At 42.1% G+C, this 22,563-nt stretch overlaps 1 protein-coding gene across 6 annotated transcripts in view; it reads left to right on the forward strand.

The window, feature by feature from the left end:
- Positions 1–22,563, forward strand: part of ANKS1A (ankyrin repeat and sterile alpha motif domain containing 1A) — a 176,647-nt gene that overhangs the window by 63,153 nt on the left and 90,931 nt on the right. For 4 of the 6 annotated variants that reach the window (XM_031434884.2, XM_031434885.2, XM_064476406.1 and 1 more), the window contains exons 2-9: positions 7,794–7,874; positions 9,674–9,830; positions 11,700–11,762; positions 18,927–19,223; positions 19,991–20,066; positions 20,353–20,454; positions 20,550–20,651; positions 21,971–22,167. In XM_031434884.2, coding sequence (XP_031290744.2) covers positions 7,794–7,874; positions 9,674–9,830; positions 11,700–11,762; positions 18,927–19,223; positions 19,991–20,066; positions 20,353–20,454; positions 20,550–20,651; positions 21,971–22,167 — 1,075 coding nt within the window. The remainder of the gene's footprint in view (positions 1–7,793; positions 7,875–9,673; positions 9,831–11,699; positions 11,763–18,926; positions 19,224–19,990; positions 20,067–20,352; positions 20,455–20,549; positions 20,652–21,970; positions 22,168–22,563) is intronic. The other 2 variants (XM_064476405.1, XM_064476408.1) reach the window with 1 other exon arrangement.

Consider the following 22,563-nt stretch of genomic DNA (forward strand, 5'->3'; position numbering starts at 1 on the left):
CACCTCTGTCACCCCCACCCTGCCCCATTTAGTCACCAGATCCTGTCTTTTCTGTTGACTCTATCCCTTTCTCTCTGTCCTCCTCACCACAGCCTTCATTCAGGTCCTCACTTCGTGCCTGCATTGCTAACTTCCAGCTTTGCTCCCTGGATCTAGTCACACACTTCTTCCAGTCTGTCATCTACACAGATGCTTAGCATGATGATTTTTTTTTTCCAAATTCTGAAATATTTCAAACCATCTTAACAAGCATGGTGAATAACAGATTCACCATCTAGGTTCCCACCTCCCAGCTGTCAACAGAAGGATTTTTCTAAGACATACATCTGATTAGTCCCTGCTTAAAACTTCAGTGGCATACAGGACCCTTCATGATCTGGCTCTGCCTGCCTCTCCATCCATGCATTCACCATCATGCTCCAGCCACTCATAATTTCTTGCATTTGCCCCAGTTTGCTGAGACTACTCATGGGACCTTGAATTTGGGTGTTTCCTCTTTGTGTCTTCTGCCTGGCTAATTCCTTCTAAGCTTTAAAGGCTCAGCTCAAGTATCTCCTCTTCTGCAAAGCCTCCCTTATTCCCATTTCCCCATGAGCTACGCTTTACATGCTTCCTTCCCAGAATGCCGCACACTGCATTGTCACTTGTTTACTTGCCTGACTTCTCCCTACTCTCAAGGGTGGAGACTGTGTAGCACTGCAGCGTATGGAAGATAGGGCATTGACATTTATTGAATTGAACTTAATTGGACACTCTGCCAGTCCATTGAGATGTCATTTTTTGTCTGTATAAAGTAAGCAGTTAAGTGACTGGGCAACCACATGAAGTAAGCTTACAGCCAGTGCGGAGCCACTGTAGGATATCATCTGGTCCTGATCCCACAGAACGGTCACAGGTGAAGGTGGGCTGGCCACTTTGGCTCCAACTTATGGTTCTTCTGTCTCTGTGTTTTATGTACAGACATCTCAAATTCTGTATTCTTCCATGTCCCATCGAGAGATTGTTGCCACTTCTAATGGATACTGGGTAGCAGGTTTGTTATACTGAGTGGCGACCGTGTCACACTGGGGTAGTAGGTTGGGAAAAACCAAATGTTAGAAGTTGCAAACTGGTGGTCCTGGGCCAGTTCCTTCCATAGTGCTATGTTCTTGGAAACATGAGGGGTTCCCTTAAAGGGCTTAAAGTATATAGTATGGATGAGCAGCATAAAGAATCCACTGTGCTTCAAGGTCAAATATGATGAATACAGTGGTGAAGGTGCAGTAGATGATTTGGAAAATCTGAGGAGGGTGAGACTAATACCAGCCAGCACAGTGAGAAAAGGTATGTGGATTCAGGGGACCTTTGAGCAGGGCCACTTTCTGTGCTGAACAGCATAAATGTCACAGTGTATTTTCTGCTGTTCTTATTTGATTCATGGAGACTTCACTTTTACCCCATATGTTGGACTGGTTTTTGCTAGATCTGAAGAGTGATATCCAAATTTAAATATGGGTATCAATGGACCTTTTAAATCAAGTAGGAGGAACCCTGAGTCCATTTCACAGACTTAATGTTGATCATCCTAGTTTGGATTTTAGTGTTTATGCCTCTTTCTCATGTTTTGAAGATGTTCCCTCTCTCCTTCAGCATGGACTTTGTATCTCCTGTGTTTTCTTCCACTGGCCTTTAGCCTAGACCCTGGCACAGTAGATACCCCGTGGCCGCTTGCTGAACTGAGCTCACCTCGGTACGTTTGTAAAGCCTGATCCCTGCAGGCAGTGCTCCCTGCTCCTCCAGGCTCTGCAGCCCCATGTCAGGCACGTTCCTCCTCAGGGTTTTTGCATTTGATGCTCTCTGCCTGCCTCCCTCAGGCACCCATACTGTCCATTTCTTCACTTTAATTGGATTGCTGTTCAAAGGTAACCTTCTTAGAGAGGTTATTTCTATGAGTACCTTATTTAAAGTGTTACCCCTGTCCTATTTCATCCCCCATATTTGTTTTATGTGCTTCCTTTGCTCCTCTGTGGCAGTTACTGCCACCTGGCATCATATCGTCTCTTTGTTCACTCACTCTCCTTCCCCCTAGAACTGGAGTTCCATTAGGGCAGAGACTTTGTCTTTTCCCATTTGCATCTCCAGCCCCTGGAACAGTGACTGGTGCATAGAGGGCACACTTCACGTATCTGTTGAATAGGCACGTGAGTGACCCCACGAGGGGGACCTCATTTGGCACCTGTCTCACCGTATAGAGTGGGCTGTGTCTGTATGGTCTGTTCTTATTCATCAGTACCTCCAGATCTGGCATGCTACCTGCCATGTATAAATGTGTAACCCATTTTTAAATGAATGAAGAGAGCCTTGGAGGTAGGATTCCAAAGCCGCAGGTTCTCATCAGCCATACTCTTCCTGGTCCCCTCCAGTGTCTTGAGATACCGTCTCAAAACAAGTGATTCTGAGTCACAGAAGGCAAGGTTTGCTGTGCTTCAATGCCATGTCCATACAGATGGGTCGCTGTGACACATCTTCAGCTTCTCAATCCTGTGCTGTTAAACTAGCTCAAGCCAGTTTACTTTTAGTTTCCATGAGCCATTTAAGTCTTAGGGAGACTATCATAGTAGAATTTACAGATGCAGAGATGTTAGAAAGCTTAAGTGACTGATTCAAGGTCACGTAACTGGCAAGTGGCCGAGGCAAGTTTTGAAGTTAGGTTACCTTCAAGGTTAGTCTGAGGGTTTTTTCTGTAGGTCAAGAGCAGCTGTTGCACTTCTGCACAATCTGTTAGGTTAGGCTTTGTTTAGGAATCTCTTGGACCATTTCTGGGTTTTTTTCCTGGTTCTCTGGGTGCACTGTGTTCTGCTTTTGTCCTTCAGTGAGCAGCCCTTTGGTCCTTACTGCTTTAGAAAAACCTAACAGGACAGCTGTGATAGGGAGGAAGACCTAGATTGTAAATAGCTCTTTTCTTGGGCTGCGAAAAAGGAAGAAACTTGTGTGGAGGGGAATATTACTACCATTTTGTCTGAAGCTAAAATTCCAAGCAGGGGTTATAGTTCTCCATTTTTGTTTGCTTTATTTAATGTATTCCCCATTCCCCCAAATTTCTAGATGGACAGTTTAGAGGAAATGCTAATTAGAGAAAAGAAAGGGAAAAGGCTTTACCAGTTGGAACTGTTGCAACTTTATACAGGAAAGTCCTTATCTTTCTTCCTTGTCTTTTGTAATTGTTTTGAGGTATTTTTAGTGCTGGTGTAGGATAGCCAAACTTAATCATCTTTAAACCAGAGACAGTAAAAGTTAGAAAATCAGGGGGGTGGGATGGAGAGAGGGTATAGCTCAGTGGTCAGGCACATGCTTAGCATGCAAGAGGTCCTGGGTTCAATCCCCAGTAAGTACCTCCATTAAAAATAAATAAATATGGGACCTAATTAAACTTACAAGCTTCTGCACAGCAAAGGAAACCATAAGCAAAACAAAACGACAACCTACAGAATGGGAGAAAATATTTGCAAATGATGAAACCAACAAAGGCTTGATCTCCAGAATATATAAGCAGCTCATATGACTTAATAAAAAAAAAATCCAATACAAAAATAGGCAGAAGACCTAAACAAGCAATTCTCCAAGGAAGAAATACAAATGATCAATAGGCACATGAAAAAATGCTCAATATCACTAATTATCAGAGAAATGCAAATCAAAACTAAAATGAGGTATCACCTCACACCAGTCAGAATGGCCATCATTCAAAAGCCCACAAATGACAAATGCTGGAGAGGCTGTGGAGAAAGGGGAACCCTCCTACACTGTAGGTGGGAATGCAGTTTGGTGCAGCCACTGTGGAAAACAGTTATGGAGATTCCTCAAAAGACTAGGAATAGACTTACCATATGACCCAGTCATTCCACTCCTGGGCAGATATCCAGAAGGAACCCTACTTCAAAAAGACACCTTCACCCCAGTGTTCATAGCAGCACTATTTACAATAACCAAGACGTGGAAACAGCCTAAATGTCCATTAGCAGATGACTGGATAAAGAAGATGTGATATATTTATGCAATGGAATACTATTCAGCTGTAAAAAACGACAACATAACGCCATTTGCAGCAACATGGATGTTCCTGGAGAATGTCGTTCTAAGTGAAGTAAGCCAGAAAGAGAAAGAAAAATACCATATGAGATCGCTCATATGTGGAATCTTTAAAAAAAAGAAAAAAGAACATAAATACAAAACAGAAACAGACTCAGACATAGAATACAAACTTGTGGTTGCCAAGGGGGAGGGGATGGGAAGGGATAGACTGGGAATTCAAAATTTGTAGATACTGACAGGCATATGTAGAATAGATAAACAAGATTATACAGTATAGCACAGGGAAATATATACAAGATCTTGTGGTAGCTCACAGTGAAAAAAAATGTGACAATTAATATATGTATGTTCCTGTATAACTGAAAAATTGAGCTCTACACTGGAATTTGACACACCATTGTAAAATGACTGTAACTCAACAAAAAATGTTTAATAAACAAACAAACAAACAAACCTATTCCCTCCCCCGCCAAAGAAACCCCCATAACCCCTCTCCAAAAAAAAAGAAAAAAGAGAAAAGTAAATGATGGAGGGCTTGCTCAGTTCTGCCTTTTTGTTACAAGCAAGGATCTTTAAACCTTAGTTTTAAGGTAACTTTGGGACCTGGATGGCGATGATTGAAGAGCTAGCAGGTTCCTGATGGAGCAGTTGGAGCTGACAGACCTGTGCTCCCAACTGCTTTAACTCATATTAGTATTTCCTCTTTCCCAACTCCTGTTGGTTTATTCCGGTCACCTTGCTATTGTGTAGAGCCTTATATGACCACATATTACCTTCATCTTGTCATCAGGTTACACCAAAAAATCCTTGTTTGGCCAGGTGCCAAGAGCACCATAAATGGGAGTTTGAGGTCTGCCACTGATTTGGCTTGTAATTTGGGACAAATAATTTGTTTTTGGATTTTAGTGTCACCTCTTTTATAATAGAATGATGATTTTTTTGTCTTGTGGGGCAATTTGAAGATAAGTATAAAAATTGTACCTTCTAGATTTTCCAAATCTGTTTCACTTTCCATCATTTTATTCATTGTTAAGTGCAAGTATATAATTTTTGTTTTAGGAAATGAGGCACAAATGTAACAAAGAGGTGTAATTGCTTTTAGCTCTTTGTTTGGAAGGTGCTGTAGGAGTCCAAGCCTAGTGGAGGATGGGGAGACCAGGAAGTACCTCGAGCTCCTTACCCTGTCATCTACTTCCTTGACTGACAATGAACAAAAAACCTAGCTCTCAGAGTATGCATATCCTCTCTTTTCACTTAACATTTATCATAAGGTTTTAAGCATAATACCTACATGTTTATTAAAGTGACTCATAATACATCTATACAACCATTTATTATTAACGTTTTGGGTTTTTTGGTCATCTTTTCCTTGTGCATAGGCTCCTTCCCCTCTTTAAAAAAATTATAAAAACACTACTACATAAATGCATTCTCACTGTAAGTGTTTTAAATAGTGTGGTTGAGTACCGGACAGAACATAAAAGTCCCCCTTCACCATTTTGCAGTGCCCCCTGACACATGCTTCCACAGGTGTGTATGTGTGTGTACTTGTAACACAAGGGCTCATATTTCATATATTATACAATGACTTCTTTTTTTCACTAAGCCATAGCACAACATGTCTTGGGAAATCTTTTCATGTCAGGACACATAGGTCCAACTTGTTTTCTTTTCTTTCATTTGTTGTTGTTAACAGTTATGTAATAATTCATTTTATGGGTGTACCTGATATTTAACTGCCCACCTATTGGTGGACATTAAGTTTTTAGTTTCTACTCTTAGAGTGAAGCAGTTCTGTACAAGTATGTGCCTTTGTGCACATGTGCAAGTGTTTCTGTTGGATAATTGCCTGAAAGTGGAAATGCTAGATCAAAGTGAATGCCTATTTTTGGTTTTGGTGGATGTTGCCAAATTGTCTGCCTAGGGAAATTTGCCTGTTTAAACTCATACCAGTGGTATTTGAGAGTACTTGTTTCCCTGATCTTTACAAACACTTTATAGCGTCATTATTTTCATTTTTTGTCAGTCTGATAGGTGAAAAGTGGTATGTGATTATTTTAACTTGCATTCTTCTAGGTTGTGTTTCTGTAGATCTGACTTTGTCTGATTTCTGCCTTTTAGGAATCTCTCAACATTGCTAGTTACCTGATAACATTTTTTCTTGTTTTCTTAGGCTGAATCAATCAGTCTTGTCTGTCTGTCTATTTTCTATCAACTTTCTGTGGTGTAGGGTGGGATTCTTTTACTTCACAGAATTTTAGACAGGAGATGGAATAAACTTGTGTGCTCAGTCCACTATCCTGATAAATGTGTCTCATATATTTTTCTCTACAATATTTATAGTTTTTTTTTTCTCTTTAGCATGGTATTGTAATTTCTAGTCTGTTTTATCACAAAATGGTATAAATGGTATGTAATAGTCTATGTGTCTATACCTTAGTTATCATAATCATTTCTCTATTGATGGACTTTTGGGCTATTTCCAGAATTTTATCGTTACAAATAATGCTGCTTCTAACATCTGAATATGAAGGCTCTGGGCCCAGATGGTTTTACTGGTGATTCTTTATAATTTTAGTGCTCTATATCAGTGATTCCTGAATATGGAATTAGGTAGTTAGCTGCCCAGGTGATCTGTTACTTAAACCTAACACTGATACCACCCCAAGAACAATAGCACAAAAAGCAAAAACTTTAGATCAGCCTCACTTATTAATGCAGGTGTGAAAATCCTAAGTAAAATTCTGTCAAGTAGAATTCATTGACATGGCCATAGTGGATAATGGGGAGATAAGGCTTATTCCAGGAATGAAAGAATGGCTCAATGTTAAGGAAGCTATTGGTAACATTTAGTTGGTTTGGTATGGAAAACTATGATTTTATCCATAAATGCAAAAAATGTATTTAAACAGTATTTCTAATACATTTTAAAATAAATATTACAGAGTGTCTGCCTCAGACTGCCAACAACATTTGAGTCATTCTCATCAAAGCAAGGACAAAACAAGGCTGGCTCTACTACTTATCTTAGAAGCTCTGGCCAGTGTAGTAAGGTATGATACAGAAATCAGAATTAAGGCTTTGAGGATTAAATGAGTTGACATTTCAGTGTTCCTAGTATGGTGTTTCTGCTTCGAGTAAGGCACTCAAATGATAGATTCTGTTGTTATTCTTTTCTTAATGATAAGACATATTCACAAAGGAAAAACAAAATTGTTTCTTGCATCTTAACACCTGTATCCTGGTGCTTTTATGAATGTGGGTTCTTTGATCCTAGTTGAATCGCCCTGGTTATCTGGTCTATGTTGAGGTTTCTCTTAAGCCTTCGGTCACCAGCATTAGAAGTGGATGCTCAGTATATATAATTGGCTGAGTGGTTTGGTTCAGTGTTATTTTTGATGACCTTTCAGTGAGCTGACCTTACAGTCCTAGAAGTATTCAGAAGCATGAGTCTCAGACTGAATGAATAATGCAGTTACCAGTGAGGAGAAGGGTGCAGAAAAACAAGCTATGAAATGATAATGTCTTGACACTTGACTCCTTGTTCAGCAAACCATTGTGTGCCCACAGTGCTGTGCATTTCTGTAGTGAATAGCTGCTGTCCTTTAGCAGGAGACATGTGGAAGTAACCAGTTTGCTTAAACACCACACAGAATTCTTTTCCAAGTAGCTGGCTGTCTCAAAATTTGGTTTGTGACTTCAGTATTTTTTTTTCTCTATAGCATCTGGAGAGGGCCAAATGTGAACTGTGTTGACAGTACTGGGTATACACCTCTGCACCATGCTGCTTTGAATGGCCATAAGTAAGTATTAATGTGCTACATTCCTGCCCCACTCTTCAGAACCCAGGCCTTTGGGTTGCCTTTTTTTTTTTTTTTTTTTTGCTTCTTGTAAAGGTATACTAAGCAGGGATGCTGAAGAACAGAGAAAAAATAAACTTAGTCTATCCAGAATGCTTGAGTTTCTCTTTAGTGTATAATTTAAATGTCCTTCCCCACCCCAGCCGCAAAAAACCTTTAACCAAAGGTTAAGTTTTACCTTTTCTTTTGCTTGTTCTTCTCCCCTCTGAAGTGGGGCAGTGCCATGCAGTGATCTGAATATGAAGATCATATTTGGGGTGGCCAGATTGTAAAGGGGCTGGATAATCTAGTAGGTAACCAGGCCCTTTATAAACTGAAATTGGATCGAGCAGTCATGAGAAACTTTCTTTCTGTTAAAGTAGCTATTTATTTCTACTTGCCACTCTTTCCTCATAAAATTAACCTTGTAGACCACAAGAACCATTATAAGGGGAAAAATATATAAATCATATGGCCTATCTAATTCTCTTAAGCACAGAGAGATTTTTAGGATTTGGGTGGGATTTGCAGGGAAAGTTTTCTGGAGAAGGTGTGCTTTGGCGGAGGGTTGAGAGAAGACGCAGGTTTAAAGGATTCGGCAGCCCAGTGAGGGTGCTGCCCTTCAAATGAGGGCGCTGCCCTTCAAGTGAGGGAGACTGTGACGGCTCAGAGAAGCAGGCAGAGCCATGGAGTGCAGTGGGTGGATTTGCCAGTGAAGGATGGGAACCAGAGTGTAACAGAATAGAGGGTGTTAAGGAGGGTTTGAGGCATAATAATAAAGGAGATAAGCAGTAGAAGTTTAGTTTTTATGAAGAAAGATGATTGGAACCACTTAGATTTTTCTGAGCAGGGAGTAGGGCCCTCACTACCTTGGGGTGTCCTGTACACTTGTCCAATATTTGACCCAACCTGATTGACTCCGATGTGCCAGAAAGAAGTGATGGCTGTTTCCTTCTACTTTAAACTTCCCTAAGATATACTGGATGTGATCATTTTCTGCAATGTGGTCTTTGCTATAACCATCTTAGACAAAGCTAACAAAAAATCTGTAGAGACTACCCCCCTTAAATAGTGGGGTAACCTGAATTACAGTGAATCTCAGACTTAAATGACTATAGCTTGTTAGCCAAGTTCATCTCCAGATGCTATTTTTATTTACATTGGGAATTTTCTTTGACCTCACATGCGTGGGGATAATTATACATTTGTATATGCTTAATTAGTGGTGTCACCAAGAAGAAAGCCAAGTCCTTCTTTCTGAATGTATCAAGTGATACCATATGTGTCTGGCTTATGTTTGCAACAACCTTAATTCTGTTCTGCTTGTCCGCTTCCAGCTCGCACATCACTAGATGCTCTGAATAATGTGGTGAATAATGATATTTGTTTTGCATGACTACCTTTATGTAAATTCTATCCCCAGTGCTGTTTCAGCATCACAAACAAGGAAACATTGCAAGGTTTAGTCAAGGGGACCAGACAGTTTCAAAATAATGGAAAATAGGTGGATTATCTAGAAAACCTAGATAAACTGGGAAGTGATGAGTCAGTGTTGTGAGGCTCAAGATGGCTCAGCCGTGTCTCTGCAGCTGTACAAGTAGTTCATGGGATAAAAGGAAGATTGGGTGATGAGCTCAGGTAGAGATAGGTGAGCCAGGTGAGATGAGCCCTGTGGAAGGGCTTTGTGCCATTCACACGTAAAGAGCTGTTAGTAGGCAAGACTTTTGAGTTCTGCAAAGTCATGATTGATTTTTGCCTTCTAGGGATGTGGTCGAGGTTCTTCTGAGGAACGACGCGCTGACCAACGTGGCTGATTCTAAAGGCTGTTACCCTCTGCACTTGGCAGCCTGGAAAGGAGATGCCCAGATAGTGCGGTTGCTTATCCATCAAGGGCCCTCACACACCAAAGTCAATGAACAGGTCAGAAGGAAGGGAGGCTTTCTTCCTTTCAGCTACAGCCAGGCCTTGGCAGCCCCATCACTGCCTCAGTCCCGTAGCTCAGATCTCAGGGAACCAGTTCTTCTGTGGCCTAGAGTGATTCCTCTCTTCTCAGCACTACTGCTTTCAGTGCATCAGGGAAACCTTAAACCATGAAGCGTGCATTTTATATGCATTTGAATCGTGCAGATAAAGTTATAAATCCTCACCTCATGCAAAATTTGAAATAACACAAATTCTGCCAAATTGGCTAGAGTTCATGTGAAACTGGTGGGCTTATGCCATCAACGTTACAGTGCAGCTTTAGCTGGTAAACAGAAATACTCCCAGTGTGTGTCAGTGCTGAGTGAACTATACTCTGGTTTTACGTACGTCAGAACTTGTGAAAGTGGAAGTACTCATGCTATTGCTGATAAATGAGCTCACAAAAACAGACGTGGAGGTTGGATGTGATTGACAGAATGAAGACCATTTCCATGGTGTCCTCTAATGTGAATTTGAGAGCGACCATGCTTTGGCAAAGCAGAGGGAATTCTTTAAAAAGGCAGCATCTGAGCAAAAAATCCTTACAGTGGCCATTGATTTAGGTACTCTGAGACTGTACCTCTTCTTCTTTGTATTTATTCCTTTGGAAAAGTTGTATTTGAATTATGTAATTTCTAGTCAAGCCTCTCATGAAATACAGCTCCCTGTAGTTTGGATCTGAGAGGGTCCATTTGAGAGGAGATGGGCGTTCCCTGTGTGACAGGCCGTTCTGCTTTCCTCTCTGCTCTGAACTGAAGTAGGTGCTTTCCTTAGTTGCTTGAATGAGAGAGATGCTGGCCTTTCTCCATAAGCCTCAGATTGTTTTCCTAATGACTTTGCTGAGAGGAGCTTTTAAAATTACCTGTAGGATTTGATCAGGGTTATTCCTCAAAAAATAGGAAACCACTCTTGTGAGCCCATCCGTCAGCAAGACCATGTGCGTTCTCAGTGAGCTGTTAAAGAGCAGGATTTGGATGCAGAGTAGGGCAGCTTCACTGAGAGGTGTGAGGAAGTTAAAGCAGTGCTCCCAGCTCTCTCAGTTTGGAGATTGTATGTATAGCTGTTAATCGGCTTCCCCTCCCCCTTTCAGGCTATACTTTCTGGATAGCTGAGCAACAGACGCTTAAGATCGTCAATGAGGATGTTTGTTTTATAACATTAGGAATGAAAATTGGTCTCTTTGGAATTGCTTCTTTAGAATCTAAATGCATTTTACTCCTCCTGGCTAAAGTGATGGTAATTTCTCTTATCTAGAGGAAATTTTTTAAGAAGTTTGCTTTTAACTAATATTCCTCAATGTTAAAATCTAGCCACCCATTAAAGTCCATTTCATTTAAGAAAATTTCAGCCACCATTTCTAATCCTGTCTTTGCTCACTTTTGCCTTGGAACACAGCTGCTTGGATTTTTGAGCCGCTTGAATATGCTAGCTTGTCCTGCTCACAATCACCTCCTGCCTGGAGTATCTGTTGATAGGTGGGACAGCAGCCCCGTGCTTTGAGTATCTGTCAGGCAGGTAGGAGGTGGGTGGGGCAGGGGCTGGGCAAGACGTCTGCAGTAGCCTGAAGAACCTGATGGATCTAGGCAGTGGTCACAAGCACTACATTGATTTATTAAAAACCATTAATGTTGTTCCAGTTGGATGCTTGGATCAGAGTGGGTGATGAGCGCTGTGCCCTGGAGGTTGTCTTCCCCATTAACTTCTCCTTGAGGCACCCCGAGGGCAGATCCAAGTTGCTCTAGTGTTGGGCCCCCTCGGGGCTGCGCATTGCTTTGATATATTTCATCCATTTTACCATCACATTTTCTTTTCCTCTCCTTTTTATAGAATGCTCTTGAGATCAAAGAACTCAAAAAGTACGGCCCCTTTGACCCTTATATCAATGCCAAGGTGTGTACTTTGCTGCCAGGATTTCTCTGCATTATTTCTCCAAGCTGCACTTTCTCTTCAGTCCTCTCTGGCTTCTACTCTTACCCATTCAGGCTCCTCTTCATCTTCCTGACTGTTGTCTGCTTCAGCCCATCTGCTTTTGGCTTGCCTGGGAACGGGAAAATGCCGCTTTAGTGGGTTTGTTTTTGTTTTTAAAACCCATACCAAAACTGAAGAGGTTAGATGCTTTTCCTGAAATGTCTGAAAAGCTTAAAAGTGGCAGAAGTGGGGAAAGAGAAGGGACCATATTATATGCATAATTTATTATTACGATTTCTGAAATCATTTAGATTTAAAAAATGTCACGCAAGTTAGCCTACTTTTTAAAAGCGCAGAAAATGATTAAATTGTACTTCTTAGAATAAAAAGACTCTTTTTTAGTTTGCTTTCTGTATTTCTTATGATGTGAAACTGCCCGTGGTGGAGGTGTGGGAGAAGGGCATGGGTGATTCCATTTTATTCTTCAAAGCTGCTGGTGCTGCTCCCCTCTCATTTCCTTGAGTTTGTGCCTGGGGCTTTAAAGCCTCATCCCTTCTCCCTAGCCCTTAGCTTCTCTAGCTGCTTGGTCACTCTGGCCCTTGGAGGGGTCAGAAATGGGAAATGAAGTTGCAGGGCCAAGCAGGGCACTTTCCTTGAGTCTCCCTCCCAGTGAAGCTGATAGGCCTGGGGATGACTACCCAGCTGGCTGCCTCGGGCCTTTCCCACCTCCAGGGTCAGAGCTCATGGGTTGGGCGGTGGTGTTAGCCTCTGTCCTCTGTGCTTTTACCTGCTGTTTTTTTTTTTTTTTTTAAACCAAAACATTTATTGAGTTATAGTCATTTTACAATGTTGTGTCAAATTCCAGTATAGAGCTCAATTTTTCAGTTATACAGAAACAGACGTGTATTCATTGTCACATTTTTTTTTCGCTGTGAGCTACCACAAGATCTTGTGTATATTTCCCTGTGCTATACAGTATAATCTTGTTTATCTATTCTACATATGCATGTCAGTATCTACAAATTTTGAACTCCCAGTCTATCCCTTCCCACCCTTCACCTGCTGTTTTTGACTCAGGTTTTCATTCAGATGAGGTTTACTTTTTGGCAACAGTCTGGAGTTTGGCAACAGTCACTGCATTATTCACATCAGCTACCTTTCACTTGCCCTAAATACAGCATCCACTGGGAAGGGAAACATAAGGTCCTTCTGCATGTTGCAAATGCAAGGCAGATACTCCATGTTTTTCTTTGAGAAACACTGATTTAGCAAATGAAGCTCCTATGGGCTGGACCTTGGCAGGCTCTATGGGAGATTTCCTTCAACTGTTGAGCCCCAGTGATGGAGAATCAGTTTGATCTGGGGTGGTGGAACAGGTTAGCTTTTGTTTTTGGCTCACTCTTTGACTTCTGTTTTCTAATCTTCAAAATAGGAAGATATTCTATCTTCTCTTTCGGGGAGCTGTGTGGCAGAGTGGAAAACTCACAGGTCAAGGTCTTCCGAGACAGACGCAAGTTTGGATTCTGTGCTGCCACTTACTGGTGTTGACTTGAACAAGTTACTTAATTTCTCTGAGCCTCAGTTTCCTCTTCTGTAAAATGGGGTATCCCATTTACCTTGCTGGATTGTTTTGGAGTTCAAATAAGATAATGTACAGGAAGTAAAAATGTCTAGTAATATTTGAGGTCCTAATTTTAAAAGGTATATACCATGTGGTATTTCTGAAAGGGCATTCTGGAATTTGATCTTTGTTACTGGTGGGTGAAACTTAATGCAACATTGTTTGACTAGTCTCTTCAGAGTTTTGTTTTGTGAGGAGGCACCTTGAAGTGATCATTTTCCCACTTGGTGGTTAGTTTAATTAGCTTATAGAGCTCTGATTAAAGGGTAAGACTTTGGTTCTTAAAAGCACATTTTCCTGTCCCTTGATTTTGCACACAAAGAAGAAGTTTAGCCTAAATGGAGTATGGACGTACTTCAGAGTCTTCCCTCAGTATTCGTGAGAGTATTGGTTCTAGGACCCCTGTGGATAGCACACTCAAATCCCTTGTATAAAATGGTATAGTATTTGCATATAACCTACTTACATTCTGTCTTATACCTTAAATCATCTTCAGATTATTTATAATACCTAGTACAATATACATGCTATGTAAATAGTTGCCACGTGGCAAATTTATGTTTTGCTTTTTGGAACTTTCTGGATTTTTCCCCCCAATATTTTTGATCCACAGTTGGTTGACTCTCCAGGGGCAGAACCCATGGATTCGGAGAGCCGACTCTACTATCCTTTGCCTCCAACCTGCCCACCACGCCCTCAAAGGCCAAATTATGTGAACTCCATTAAAGGATAAAGCTGTTTGGGTTGTGCCAAGAATGCAATGTCTTCTTGGGCTGATTCAATTCTAACCTCCCTGGGTTCTATGCTGACTCAGGGATTTTTATTGACCTGGCGTGTCTAGGAATTGTTTGTGCTAAAGTGCTTGTGTTTGCTAAGTCCTGTCAGGCACCTGTAGAAATTAAGAAGTTCAGATGCCTTTCCTGGGAGCAGAGATAGTTTTCGTGAGGTTTTATCTTCTTCAACATTTGGAGCCTTTCCTGTTTTAGCAAGTCAGCATAAACCAGTCCAAATGTAAGTCATCCTTAGATAAGGTGGAACTACTAAGATTGTTTATTTACCCCCTTTTAAAACAATTTTATCGTAGTCTGAATATCATAAGATGAGCAGTAGTCGAATCAGTTTTATGATATATCTACTTTTCTGTACACTTAAAAATAATCTACAGTTTTAGATCTAGAAGAGACTTGGAAACTGTCTAGACCAGTTGTCTCCACATACTGGTCAGCTTGTCTGATTGCATGGGAATAACCCAGAAAGCTCCCCCCCCCGCCCCATTTATTTAGGAGTTCTTTTTTTTTTAATTTTATTAAAGTATAGTCAGTTACAATATGTCAATTTCTGGTGTACAGTGTAATGTCCCAGTCATGCATATATGTATACATATATTCGTTTTCGTATTCTTTTTCATTAAAGGCTATTACAAGGTATTGAATATAGTTCTTTGCGCTGTACAGAAGAATTTTGTTTTTTTAATCTATTTTTAACCCAGCAAGCTTTGATAACACTTTTTATTTTGAAAAAATTTCCAACTTACAAAAAGTGGCAGGAACAATGCAATGAACTGCAGTGTACTGTTCTCCTAGACTCATCACCTGTTCCCCTTTCATCACATTGAGGACACTCACACCATCCCTCTCCCTTTCTCCCTCTCTGTTATATATATGTAATTATTGTTGTAGTCGATGATAAACTATTTGAGATTAAGTCATGGACATCATGACTCTTTAACCCCAGATACTTCAGCAAGGACATTCACTTGGCATAACCACAATACAATGATCAAATTCAGAAAATTCAACATTGGTACCATACTGTTATGTAGAATCCATGTTCAGATTTCGCCTGTTGTCTCAACAGTGTCCTTTAGAGCAGTTTCTTTTTCTGGTCCAGAACTTGGTTCATAGTCATGCCTAGTCTGGAGCCTTTCTTAGTTGTTCATGACATTGCTATTTTTGAAGCGCATAGGCCAGTTGTTTTCAGACTGTCCCTCTTTTTGAGTTTGTCTGATAGTTCCTCATGATTAGGTTCAGGTTACATATTTTTGGCATTAATGCTACAAACATGATGTTCTGTCCTTCTTTTAGTGCATCGCATCACAAGGCACATGATGTCAGTTTATTTCCTTCTTAATGATGATGAATGATTGCTTGATTAAATTGGTGCCTGCTAGGTTGGTAACTTTAATACCGGTTTGCCTGAGCTTTATCCTCTGAGGTGCTACCTTGGCAGGTCTGGAGTGGGACTCAGTTACTTTTAAGTTCCCATGTAATTCCAGAACAAAGCTGGTTTGAGAACCACTGATCTAGGCTAACTTTCCACCAAAGCAGAATTCCTCTTTTCTCACTTGAAAAGCAAGCCATCTACCCTTTATTTTATTTGTTTGTTTGTTTCTCCTAGTAACAAATAGAATTACTGCTTGGCAGCCTCTTTTTAGATTCCACTGATTTTTGGTTTCTTATGTTTGGTTGGCATCTGTCTTCCTAAATGTTCCATCTGTTGGTCAGAGTTCTGCCTTCAGAGCTTTATAGAATAAGTCTAACTCTTCTCCCACATGATGGACTCAGTTCTCATGTTTTCCCCATGTCTTCTAAATCTCAGTAGGCCTACGTTGTCCTTTTGTTCTAATTTTGGTGTATTTCTAGAGCCTATACCATCGTTGCTACAGAAAGCTGTAGCTCCAGTGTGTGTAACTTAGATATCTGTCAACATTGGACAAGAGTGCAGCTGGGCTATAATCTAAGCACTGGGAGGTGATGGTTTTGAATAGTTCAAGGGGACAAAGGCCATAGAAATGTTTCTAGATGGTTTTCTGCTGCTTGTAGTTTGTGTTTGTGTATGTCTATAAAATGCATAAATACTGGGGGTCTCCAGATGTAAAGGGTATAGGGATTTTTTTTTTTTTTCCCCTTAGAACTAGTGACCATAGCAAGGAAAAAAATCAAAGTGGGTCTCAGGATGAGCAGGAATGGAGAGTTTGTGCAAAGACTTTGGGGGAAAATTGGGGTATTTCACCTCAGTCCCCTTCCTTAGTCCAGGTTCATAGTAATAGGATTCTGGGTACTCTTGAGGTGTTGTGAGCACCCATGGTGTGTGTGATTTAAAAGATGTGAAAAAGAAGGATTCCAGGTGGTCGGGAGTCTGTGCCTGCCCTGGAATCCCTCCCTTTCTTGTGGGTCCATGAATCCAACACTTAGTGACTTCTTGCCCTGATAGTTCTCAGGCTCAAAGGGAAAACAGTAGTAAGAGCTCACTGAGATGGCCTGTGTTCAATCATTGAGAGATGTGTTCACCACAAACACAAACTCAAGAGTATTATAGTTCCCAGACCATGTTTGGCAAGACTGAAACATAAATAAGATGCTTCCTACACTGTGAGTATGAACTGCAGAGACATGGTGGGGCCATTTTTAACATAGGCAGGCAGTTTGCCTGGTAGTAATGAAGACCATGCCTTTCCCAAGGCAGCTTTGTGGTAGCTGCTTTGGTTCTGGTGAAAAACCAGAGAAGACTTTTCCCCCTTGCTGGATAGTGTAGAATTTTACAGTTCTTCAGGCCCTAATGAGAGGCTTTTTACAGATTATCATGGTTATTGGGAGACAACTTGGATGTAAAAGAGACAGCAGTATTTGCTTCAGAGTAAAAGTTTTTTGGGATTGGAATTTTAATAGGAATAAGCTGACCTTCTTGGCACTTACTTTTGTGCTGATCTTGAGAGGTAGAACCCTGAGAAGCCTCTATAACTTCTTGGAGTTGCACCTCTGCCCCTGGATATCTCTGCAGGAGGGTCCTGTGAGTCTTCATTGCTGTAGCTGTCTTTTCTTTTCATGAGAAAGTGAAGTGAACAGCTCTGAGTATTTTCAAGCCATAGCTTAATAGGAAATGGGCACATGAATGGCCTGAATGGTTTGTTTTGGCACAGGGAATCCCAAGGATTTACTTCCTGCCCAGCATTTCTCCTTCCCTCCAGACTTTCGGGTTGACAGGAATCCGTCCCTTGGGCCCAGTTGGGTCACAGATGGCCATTGCTAACCCATTGTGTTCTGTGGCCGGGAAAGTCTGTCTGCACTTTCTCAGCAGCTGCTCGCTTTGAGCTGTGTTAGAGCTCAGTGCTGCTTCCTCTGTTTATCTGTGTGCATTTATCTTTGCATGTGGCTCCTGCTACCACCCTTTCTGTCCTTGTTTCATTTACAGTTTTTCCTTTGCTATCATTCTGGCCTCTTGCGGCCTTGTTCCCAGTTGCTCTGGCTCTTTTTCTGATACACTTGATGTAGCTGGAAAAAATGATGCAGTCAAATGCCAGATCAAAAGCAGATGGAATTGCATGCATGTTTGTAACTCCTAGTCTGTTACTTTTAATGTCATTAATAGAATTAAAGGAATTGGGGAAACATTTAATTTTTACCTTTTGACCACTGAAAGGTGCACAATATTGACCTGAAGGACACACATCCTCAGAAACTTTGTTTTCCCAGAGTGGCAGAAGCCTCCTGGATAAATTCAGGAATCTCAAAATCTTGTGGGAGAATCATCCTTTTTGATAGTGCCTCTAAAAAAAGAGAGAGATCATGGAAATTACTTTATTCCTTCTCTAGTTACACTTTGTCAGTAGTAGTAAAAGGCAGAATTAACATTTTGCTTCTGATTGAGAAAGCACAAATTTCTGTTTTATCACAGGTGCTACCTTTAATTTGAAACAAAATTGGCGTTAGAGGACCATGAGTTCGTGAATTTGAATTAATGGCATTGTTACAATTTTGAATATTTTGCACCTCTCACACAAATGAAACATTCCAACTTTCTGGTGTCTGATTGTATCTTTCTTACCTAAGAAACACTTCCCTGCATAGCTGTAGATGCTGCATGGGTTGATTGGTACGGGCTCCTGGAGTAGGCTCAGGGCAGCATCAGGGTCCCGTGTTCCTGTGACTGAGCTCAAGTGCTTCTGTCCCCTGGAAATGGCTGTTAGCTGATGTGTTGAGAGTGATTTTTGATGCTCTGCTGTCAGCTTTCATTGTTGGCTGATTGATTTGCATGCAAGAAGCTACGCAGATGACAAACTCTTTCAAAAAAGCTTCTGTGTGAGGCAGTGGATGGTCAACAAATCCAGAATCAGAACCACAGGGTTGGCTGAATAGAAATTGTAAAACCAGTTGAAGTTTAAAATGAATCAATGGCAGTGATGTTATGGGCATCCACTGTGCCAGGGCTTCCACCTGAGGCCCGCCATGTTCCCTGGTCAGCTCTCCTTGTGGTCTGGAGACACTGCTTCACGGCACAGAGGAGACCGCGAATGCTGAGGAGATGACTGCTCCCCTCTTGCGGTACCTGGGGCAAGATGAGGGTAATTGGGGCAGTCGGGCTTGTTTGCAGGAGAATCTGACTGGATTCTGACTTAGTTCTATTAGTCCCCAAGTATTGCTGCTATTTTTCTCATTTAAATTTCAATGGTTTTACGTGTGATTGTCCCAGTCATCCACCTGTCTGCTAGTCACCTTTCTGATGTCACCCGCCTGTTAACTCTTTAGAACAATGACAACGAGACGGCCCTGCATTGTGCAGCACAGTACGGCCACACGGAGGTGGTAAAGGTCCTCTTAGAGGAGCTCACTGACCCCACCATGCGCAACAACAAATTCGAGACACCCCTGGACCTGGCCGCGCTCTACGGGCGACTGGAGGTGGTGAAGATGCTCCTCAACGCGCACCCCAACCTCTTGAGCTGCAACACTAAGAAGCACACCCCTCTGCACTTGGCAGCGAGGAACGGCCACAGAGCTGTGGTCCAGGTCCTCCTGGATGCCGGCATGGATAGCAACTACCAGGTAGCGGGGCAGATGTACCAGCCAGGCCCAAGGGGCTCAGTCATTGTGGAAAAGGCACAAGTGCCATGCAGCTGGGCTGTGTGCCTGTTTAGCACATCGGCGCACGTCACGTGTCAGATGCTTCCATTCGCTGACTCATTATAGTGTGAGACTTTAGAGATAAAGGACCTCCTCAAGTGAGTCTGTTATTTTTTGTTTCTTTTCAAGGGTCAGACATGGTCATTATACCTTGAAAAGATGTGCTGATGAACTCTCTTGAGATTAGAATACTTTCATTCTCTTCCTTTAGGTGTGTTCTCACTCCACCGTTAGCACCTCCAGAGCCCCATCAGCTTGAGATTGCCAACAGGGGACTTAGCAGTTCCCTGTGTTGGTAGCTTTCTCCATTCTGGTTGGTGACCATTCCTTAGGCTTTGCATCTACTAAACCACAATTGAAGTTAAGGTGTCTTTCCTTGTGTTTTTCTTCTCATCATTCCTTCCACTGAGGAAGGTGGAATTTGAGGAGTGTCACCAACAGGTGGCTCCAAGAGTAACTGTGCAGTTATTCCTGGTGACAAATCAAACACCCCTGACCAAGTACGGGCCACAGTTGTGGTTTTGGAATCCAGACAAGAAAAGTGGAAGAGAAAATGACAGAGGATTTTCTGTGGTTTATTTTATTTTCCTGTCCTTTCTTGTCTCTATCCCGTTTGTCGTGTGGAACTGCGCCAAACTGGGGTCACTGTTCTGATGACATCCTGCTCTGCGCTCTCGTTTGCTTTCCAGACGGAGAAGGGCAGTGCTTTGCATGAGGCTGCTTTGTTTGGCAAGACCGATGTGGTGCAAATCCTGCTGGCTGCAGGTGAGAGGTTGGCAGCGCTCTTGTCTACACAGCATGCCAGGATTGGGATCCTTCCCCCCACTAGGATCTCTGGAGGGGGATTTTTGCTGTCTGCACTTGAACTCAATATGTGTATGTCTCTACTGGTTGGTTGCAAATGTACAAATTGTTGAATAGCTGGATAAAAATGCTTTCAATGAAAATGTTGATTCTGTTGCTGGGAGCAAGAGGTGTCCTGGAATTTGACCCTCTTTGAGGCCAGCTTGAAAATGCTCACTCACCTGGTCCACCTGGTGTGCCTTTCTAGGGATTGACGTCAACATAAAAGATAACCGTGGACTGACTGCCCTAGACACTGTCCGGGAACTGCCTTCTCAGAAGAGCCAACAGATAGCAGCACTTATTGAAGGTATCAGTCCCTCTCTCTGCCAGGGCAACCAGGGGACAAGCTGGCTGACCCAAGGCATTTGTATTTGGTGCAGCTTTTTTTGTCTTTCCATGTAGATCACATGACTGGGAAAAGAAGTGCAAAAGAGGTAGATAAAACCCCCACACTCCAGCCATCTCTCATCTCCAGTATGGACTCCATATCACAGAAGTCTCAGGGTAAGTCAACTCTTCTCTGCCAGCAAAGGGGCTCTCAGCTTAAGGAATTGAACCTTCTTTGGCAGAATGGAAAATCTTAATTTAAGTGATGATTTCAGGGGGCTGGGAGTACTTAAGTTTATATTCAAATTCATTTTTTTCCAACTACTATATGCAGTTTTATTGGGCATAGCTTAGGCCTTGACTGTGGACCTTTTCTTTCCTACTTTATTTTATTCTCTACTTTTAGAGTTGGTTCTCTGATCTGTTCTGGGGTGTGTGGTAGATGGGATGATTGCAAGATGTATTCAAATCTCAGTGAATCCTTTTTTTCTAACACACACTTTAATGCTTTCAACATAGTTGGCCCACAGTGAATATTTGAGTGTCATCTGGCTGGTAGCTGTGTATATGGCAGCAAATGTGATCTGGGTGCTAGCTTGGGCAGTCCAACCTCTCCATCATTAGCCAGGATCCACCTTTTCAGGTTGATTGAGCAGCCTTTTGGATCCTAGGTATGATGAATGAGAAGGACAAAACACTGACTGACACCTCCCCCAGATAAAAATCATGGTGAGGAAGGCTAGAGAAACAGAGCAAAGCCAGACACTAAAAAGGAAAGGGATTTTTCAGAGGAAGGCAGAGATGTAAGGGTTAAGGAGTTCTCAACTTGCCTTTACTGTGGAGTCCTTGTCTCTCTCCCCAATCACACTTTTTTTTCTTGACCTTATAATCTACTAGTAATGGGATTAGTAGTTCACTAAACTTTTAGCTTTCAAGGATTTTACAGTTACAGTTTTGACTATTTGCAAGTGACCCAGAGATCTCTGTCTGTAACAGTTGGTTACTTTGCAGAGTCACAGATTTGGATCCCGGGAACTCTGAGGCTTGTAGTTACCCAGTGAGTGAGTCTAACAGCAGCACAGCACTTCCATCTCAGAAAGGCTTTGCATTCTTATTTCGCTTGAGCACATGGAGGTTCTTATTAAGAATTTAAAGGATAACTGAAGTTTTTCAGCTATACTTTGCTCCATTTTGTGGTTTAAGTTTATGCTATCATGGTATTGAGATATTTTGAAATTTATGGAGGTCTTGGGAGGTATCCTTCATAGATGTCAGAGGTTTTGCGTATTGAATTAGAGAAAAATCTGCAGGTCTTGGGACGTGAAGAGCAGATGGCACTCTCTGTGTTTATTCCTGTTCATGGAGCAAAGCTGTCATTTATTTTCCTGCTCTGGGTTAGCACTGGTCAAATTCAGGCTTTGGGTCGTTGCAGCCGTGGGAAATCTGAGCCTGCGCTCTCCTCTCACCAACTCTCTTGCCTTCTAACCCCTCTTCAGGTGACGTGGAGAAGGCAGTGACTGAATTGGTCATCGATTTTGACACAAACACGGAGGAGGAGGGGCCCTACGAGGCACTGTACAACGCTGTCTCCTGCCATTCGTTGGACAGCACAGCCAGCGGGCGCTCATCTGACCGAGACTCCGTGAACAGGGAGGCCGAGGTGGCTGGAGTGAAGGCCGCTGGAGTGAGGCCTGTATGTGGCTGCACCCCGCACGGGGATTCTGCTGTCAGCCTGGGCTCCAGCGGGGAGCTGGGGAGAGGAAGTGGGACCGCCCTGTGCCAGCTGCATTTCAGAGGCCTGGGTCCTGCTCCCCATCTTCTCCCGGGGGCTCTCCACATCTCCCTCTTGCTTAGTGTGATTAAACCATACAAATCGTGTTGAGGTAGAATTTTAGTTTTTCCAATTTCAGTATAACCCATTTGTATCTTTCTATTACTTTTTTGGCCTTAGAGCAATTTAACACATTTTATTTCTGTTTAGTCTTTGTGCTGCTTCTGTCTTTGGGGTCTTTGCTATATAGTGTCTGTTTCTTTCTGGAGAGCAGTTCTGATGACGAAAGGCTGGCTGAAATAAGTTCCTGTCTGCCCT

Source organism: Camelus dromedarius, chromosome 19 (genome assembly GCF_036321535.1).
Source record: "Camelus dromedarius isolate mCamDro1 chromosome 19, mCamDro1.pat, whole genome shotgun sequence".
NCBI classification, from domain to species: Eukaryota; Metazoa; Chordata; class Mammalia; order Artiodactyla; family Camelidae; genus Camelus; species Camelus dromedarius.